General features: G+C 36.5%; 1 protein-coding gene across 4 annotated transcripts; it reads right to left on the bottom strand.

The window, feature by feature from the left end:
• Positions 1–5040, bottom strand: LOC118057200 (serine/threonine-protein phosphatase PP1 isozyme 3). Of its 4 annotated transcripts, none has more exons than XR_012170552.1 (4): positions 4297–5040; positions 1713–2272; positions 1380–1543; positions 1–494 (listed from the first exon to the last, which is right to left on the bottom strand). XR_012170552.1 is itself a non-coding variant. In XM_035069707.2 (4 exons), exons 1-4 carry the CDS (start codon positions 4469–4471, stop codon positions 455–457), a joined length of 987 nt encoding a protein of 328 aa, XP_034925598.1. In that variant the 5' UTR covers positions 4472–5037; the 3' UTR covers positions 1–454. The 4 variants fall into 4 exon arrangements, 2 of the variants coding, with proteins under 2 accessions (XP_034925598.1, XP_034925603.1); XR_012170553.1 differs by having other exon boundaries at positions 1–484; XM_035069707.2 differs by having other exon boundaries at positions 1–484; positions 1380–1601; positions 4297–5037.
• Positions 5041–6992: the final 1952 nt, after the last annotated feature.

Genomic DNA, 6992 nt, shown 5'->3' with positions numbered 1-6992 from the left:
TTTACACCAACGCTAGGTAAAGTTTATTGAAACATAACATAGGATAGGATTATCGTCACATAGCACTCAGTAGATCACCAGCAACCAATATTAGTACATAATGTGGGTTGAGGGAATATGATAAAGTAGGTCAAAAGAACGAAGAAAAGGAAGTGGGGATTGACTCATCCATGCATTTTAATGCTGTGATCAAAATACAATGATCTCTAAGTGGCATCTGCGGCAGAGAAATCACAGCCTCCTAAAGTTCGAGGTGGAGGGCATCTTTATATTATCCTAAAAGTTGCCACTTGCTAATCCACATTCTTGATTCTAAAAGTTGCTAATTGCTGAACTAAATTATTGATTACCCCTCTTTGAGATTTAACTCTTGGGCCCCAGAATTCCAAGATAGCCACTTTGGCAATCTTCCACTGGTTTCCATCTAGGACAGCTGGCTCTTTTGTCTCTCTCTTCATTGAAAGGATTTCTCATACTTTTCCACCTAAAAATGACTTGAAAGGGGACAATGAAAGCTATCAGTAATAGATCATCACGTTTCCTAAATGTAAAAAGAAAAAAATGAAAGCGATGGAATGGACAGAACATTCATATACAGGGCATTCAAGCTGAAAGTATATAGAACAAGGAAAGCAGGACATCCACGTTAAGTTTTATTGAGTTCTGCTGTATACTATAGCTTATTAGCCAAACTGTAAACCCAATTATTGGGAAAAAACAGAGCTTTCTTCACTCGGTCACTCTCTTTCATAAGAATCGACTGACAAGTGGTGAGTGAGAAATGTTTATTTGGGTGTAAACAGTATTAGATACCATCATATGCATGGGATAATCTGCTTATTGGAAAACTAACTGACCAGTTTTCAAGCACTATGTCACTTGGAGAAGACATTATTCGACAGAGTTCACAACAGGTAACTTTAATGATATGTAGGTGCTATTTCAGGGTCAAATCTGGATACTGCCGCTCACAGCCAAGACTAGCTAAAACCTTAACACAAAGCACATATATGAACGTGTAACAGTGCAGATGAAAACACTATTCAAAAAATCAACTATCACAATCTTTTCACAGCATCTTTTTCATTTTCTATGCCATAGAGGAAGATGATGGATTTATTGTTAGAAAGACTGCATGTCAGAGAACTCGCTTATCAAGAATCAATTTACCTCCTAAACTGGTTCTTCTTGCTTTCAAGGAAAAAGAAAGGATAAATGATGAGAAGGAACTGCCCTAATGATGAAACCTCCACTAAGATTTACACTAACAAATGACCATGGCTAACCTAAAGCACTTTCTCTACTATAAACATTTTGGAATGTTATTTGTCAATATAATAACAGGTATCTGTGCTGGGAGTAGTGTGGAATGCATATACCTTGATTTTAGGTGGAGTGGTACCATTCTTAGCAGTGCCAGTGCTCCCAAAGCCAAACTTTGGCTTCTTTTCTGCAGGTCTCAGTATTTGGAAAGAACATAGCAGATTCTCATCCACGCTCATCATGGCACCAGCATTGTCAAATTCTCCACAATAATTAGGTGCTGAAAATATGGTTACGAGTTGCCTATTAGCAAAAAATTCATATCCATCTTCTACAACCTGCAATTATGACAAAATAAGCTTATAATAAACGAAAGCGTTCCTAATTGTAAGACTTATGATGCCCAGGGCCTTAATGCAGTAAATGGTCAATTAAAACACATTTCACACCTGATGAGCTCGGCAGATTAGATCAAGGTCATGCTTCTGAAGAAATTCTGTCACCCTATCAGCACCAAATATATATGAAACTCCCCTATCATTTGCACCCCAACCTTGAATGTCTTTACTGGGATCAGACCAGAGGAGATCACATAACAAACCGGTTTCTGGAACAACTGTAGGTCGGCATAAATTTCTTATCTGATCCAAATTCCGCAGATCAGGAGAAAGTCCACCATGCATGCAGAGAATCTTTTCATCAATGAGAGCTGCCACAGGCAGGCAGTTGAAGCAATCTGTGAAAACCTTCCATAGTCTGACATTGAATCTTCGTTTGCACTCATCATAAAATCCATATATACGGTTTACAGAAGCACATTCATGGTTGCCTCTCAATAGGAAAAAGTTTTCAGGATATTTTATTTTATATGCAAGCAGAAGGCATATAGTTTCCAGGCTTTGCTTTCCACGATCTACATAATCCCCCAAAAATAAGTAATTGGCACGAGGAGGTAATCCACCATATTCAAGAAGCTTCAGCAGATCAGAATATTGTCCATGTACATCTCCTGGGTGACATAAGATAATAATGTACCAGACATGTCAGAGTTCCTTTCCTAACAACCACAAACAAACTTTCTTCCTTGTTATAAAATTTAACTAAATGTGCTAGTATATCATCTCATTATAGGCCATGATCCAACTTCATATTATTCACAGATGAAGAAATCCTCTCTCATTATCTCAATATTTATAACTCGTAATCATAAATGAGAATGAGATGAGAATTTTCAAATTAAGAGGAGAATGGAAGTTCGGAATATCTTAAAGACAGATCAAGTTGATATTCATGATTAACCTCAACTTAGATGTCATATCAAGTAGCATGGGGCAAATTGTGCATATGCAAGAGATATAAGACCACTATAGACAATTTTTAGAGCTCGGAATTGTCAGTTATGATGAAGAAGCCTATACAGCAGCACTCCGAGTAATTTCACCCCCACTGAACTGGACTATATACTACAAGACAGCTAAAACTTTAGGATGCAGGTGCAGAAGACAACATGGAAACAAAAATGGGCAGCACAGTTCTAGCAACAACACAAGAGTGACAAACTTGAAGATGACTATAAATCCCAAATTTTCAGAACTCATTAAATTACCCATGACTAAAACTAGGCAACTCCACCAATATTATTATTCATATATATTCATGTCATTAGACTGTTATTTTAATTTCAAAACAAACAGTATCGATAGAAAATGTTCTTCAAATATGGCAAGCATGACTAACCAAGACAATAATTTCTCAGTCTTCAACTTTCAGGAGCTCACAAGAACTCGAGAAACACTTTAGTTTTTCTCCTAAGCAAATCACATGAGTAACTATTCCAAATTTTTTACTGACTTTTCTTGAAGTAAAAAATTCAACGGGCACTCTACAGCCCGAAAACAAGCTGAAAAGTGGAAAATATTCTCAACTATATATAAACCACAAAACAATTTTGTCAACCACCCTCCTCAGCCTGATATTTTATTTGAAATGAATGTACAAAAAAAAATTTGGTTTCTGACTATGAAACTCAAATATGTCCCGGATGTTATATCAAGAAAAAGGATAGAGTACGATTTATATTCTCAGTGACTGATGAATGCATTCAAGTTCCAGTGCACTAACAGCTCTTAGAGAGGGCATTGAAGACATTAAAAGATATTATTTGCCATGCTATCTCTCACCCTCAAGCAGAGAGTTATTTATAATGTAACTTTCCTTGTTACATGATCTACTAATCCCAAGAAATTTCAGAAGGTATATTAAAACCTAGCTGTGCAGTGATCCCTGTGTGCTACAACTACAAAGGAGCGGAAGGTAATATATTCAGAAATGAAAATTCTCAATCATTTAGTTGGATGAATGTACTAAGTGATTTACATCAGATTTTAGGCAGTTGCCTACGCTGAGTGCAACTGCGAGGTATCCAATGGAATTTCCATAGTTAAACTCCACTAATTTTTTTATTGGAAAGTTATTGATGTAGGTAGCAACGGTTTATGGCCAAAGAGATTCTTTAATTTTTATGAAAACAAAATACAAGAATTCAATACAACCCACAACCAGAGTATCCATCAAAGTCATCTTTTCAACATTGCGCGTTTCAGAGTGTCCAACTTTAACCCACATCAAGAGCAAAGTTTTTGGATTTGGATCCCATCAAAAGGACATGGTTTATTTCAACTTAAGCCGATAAACTTAGAACATTTAACAGACATAAGAATTTGTTCAATATGCTTAGCTTATACTGGCAGAGTAAGAAATAGGATACTGCAAATCTATAAATATGAAGCAAAACCCCGGCATAATCAAATAAAACTACACACACCAGCATCAAGAAATTGAAACAAAATTCAAAGCAAAACAAGCTTTGCAGTCAGTAAACTTGAAGTGTCTGTAAATGAACTCTAAGCCTTGGCACTAACCAATTCAAATTTCAATCAATATATGCTTTTGACTGTCCTAACATGAAAGTTTCAATTTTGACATTATGTATATGGTTGTAAGAAAATAATAGGGTTTATAAGAGGATATTACCACAAATCTTGATAGGAGCTTCAAGCTCTAAAAGATTAGGCTGCTTCAAGAAAATATCCCTTGAAGTGATGCAAAGTTGCCTGATTTCAGCCTCAGAAAGCTGGACCTGCTTCCCTGGTTTTCCCCTAACTTCAAGCAACCTGGTAATGATTCCATCAAGAACAAAAGGCTCCATATTTTTTTCTCACTTAAGTCTTCTCTTCTCACCCCTTGAAAGATGAAGGAAGAAGCATAAAGATAAAGAACTAGCAAGACCAACACAGCCAGCCGATACTCTACTAGCGCACGATGGTTGTTATGATTTAGTAGCATGGCTTTATAAAAGGGCGAAAGAGGATTGAAGGGAATATCAATTTTTAGGGGGTTTGAGTTTCTTTGTAGTGGAGTAAGGAATGAACGGCGAGTGGAGCGCAGAATTTTGAAAAAAAGCCAAGCAAGAATATATTCTTGTTTTGTTAGAGAAATTATAAAGTAAACTGGCAAGTGTTTGAGAAGGAGGACATAGAAAGGAGTAAAGTAGTCGTAGTAAGTGGGAGAAAATGGAGCCCAGAAAGAAGCTCCTTCATGAGAGAAAGAAACGCTGACAATGGCAGCGATCATGACGCTTGTTTTCTTTGAAATTTTGCAAGCGGCAACAACAGCACCACCAATTGTAGCGTTTCCGCTTTTTCGGAAAGTGATGGTGGTGGACCATTATCCGCACGTTGCCACCAGAGATGAGATGAGACCCCATCTCCATTCAATCCCCCCTTCCGATTCGATTTTATATGTTCTACCTTTGGACTGGAAAATTGCTAATTTATGCTATCAATTGGAGTTTCTTTGTGGGCCTCGAATATTATTCTAAGCCCACCTTCAAAAAAAAAGGGCCCGATTCACGTGCTGTCGCGAAGAGACGGAGAAGTGGCCACATTCTGATATGCTATCTATCAATAGAAAAAAAATAATTTATTATATTATATTATATAAAAAAACTAATTTTAAAAATACTCCAATTTTAATATATCTTTAGAATTCCTATACATGCATTAACTGCTCCTTCTGCACAAACCCTTCGAAGGTATCAAACCAATTTTAAGGAAAGCATAATATTTGGCACCTGTGACCTGATTTGACAGCCTTTCTTTTCAGAGTTTTATGGGCTTTTCTACCTCTGATTTCCCCTTCTTTTTTTTCACATTTAGGATTCTTTGATCAACCAATTTTAATATATTTTTTTTCACCTTTTCCCCTTTCTTTTCTGAGTTTCGAAATGACTTGGTTTTTTAAAGTTCCAATAAAAAGAAATGCATCAGATTCCATTTATAATTCGAGCCCTTGTCATTTGCTTGTCGATTCACTAACTGTATCTCGCATTCCTACTCGCGATCTTGATCTTTTTTTATATTACTATTTATATGGGTATCGGGCCAGCTTGTGCGCACCACAACTAATCTCATGACTCACTGAATATCTTGCAAACCTGGTGAACATATAAGGCACCGCGGAGGTGACAGGCGTGCACGGTGAAGTTTGAACTCAGAATGCAGAGGAAGAAACAAATCCCTTAAACTGCTAGGTCAAGACCTCGAGATCTTGATTTTTTTTACAAACACAAGGAAGTGCATAGAAATCTATAGGCTATGTACGAATATAAAGCTCGAAGACCAGCAGATCGAAAAGCCAGCGGTGCTAAAATGAAAAAAAAAAAAAAAAAAAAACAGAGATTGCGTGCATGGAAAATAGAGCAGGCATTAGCAACCCTATATTAGTAGGAAACACAATGCTGAAAACAAAATTAAGATTTGCATGGATGTTATTACAATCACTAATTAGTTTATGGAATGATGGGATCGAATTGTTTAGTCATGATCATCTGCTTGAATTGTGCTCTATTATGAACTTGCTTGCTCATTTCCAGTTTCTCTGTTATATATCAGTACGTACTCTATACATACATACATACATACATACATACATATATATATATATATATATATATATATATATATATCATTGTACCTCATTCTTCAATAATTGTGCTTGATTTGGATTCTTTTGCATTATTGGAGTCAAACAGGTGGAAAGTAACTTGAATGTACGGTGAAGACGAGGCAGAGCACAGGTTTGGAATCCAGCCCTACTGGGAAATTCCAAGAAGTGCATTGCAATATGATCATATTATATCAGTTATTACAGTAACTGAGCTTGTGGATGATGTTTATCGGGGCCTCATACCTCCACGTTAAACCTAACCCACCTCCATATGGAACACGTATACCCAGATGAAGAAGGGAACCCGTCTCGCCAATTTCAAGACCACACGAGGGGGCCCGGCCTGGAACCTAGCTAGTCCGGACAAATTATTTTGGATCAATCTGGCTATATTTGTTTCACCTATAAAAAGAAATAAACAGCAGACGAATTAAATACGTCATGTTTCATAGATATGTGCCTTGCTAAGAATTGGATTTTGAGTTTACTTTCTACATTGATGAAAGCTTATGTCATCAATATAAACTTTACAGTAGCTCATTGATCATTTTATGTTTTTCACTCTCAGGTAATTCTCAACTAATCCAAAATTATAGATGATGAGTGAATTATCACTTTGCTCATGTCTCTATGTAAGATACATAACCTCAATGCCTTTTAATGAGTAGAGATTTAAATTTTGTTCGAATCCGATGGATATCAGATTCTAATATGTTGATTTT

This window comes from Populus alba, chromosome 8 (genome assembly GCF_005239225.2).
Source record: "Populus alba chromosome 8, ASM523922v2, whole genome shotgun sequence".
In the NCBI taxonomy this organism is placed as follows: domain Eukaryota; kingdom Viridiplantae; phylum Streptophyta; class Magnoliopsida; order Malpighiales; family Salicaceae; genus Populus; species Populus alba.
The sequence above is the reverse complement of the archived record's forward strand: the minus strand, read 5'-3'. Positions and strand labels throughout refer to the sequence as shown.

Coding starts and splice junctions, on each gene's coding strand:
- LOC118057200 (XM_035069707.2), bottom strand. CDS start 4,471: ATGGAGCCTTTTGTTCTTGATGGAATCATTACCAGGTTGCTTGAAGTT. Junction 2,273..4,296: donor AGCTCCTATCAAGATTTGTG/GTAATATCCTCT, acceptor TATGTCACCCAG/GAGATGTACATGGACAATAT. Junction 485..1,379: donor CCACTCCACCTAAAATCAAG/GTATATGCATTC, acceptor AGTCATTTTTAG/GTGGAAAAGTATGAGAAATC.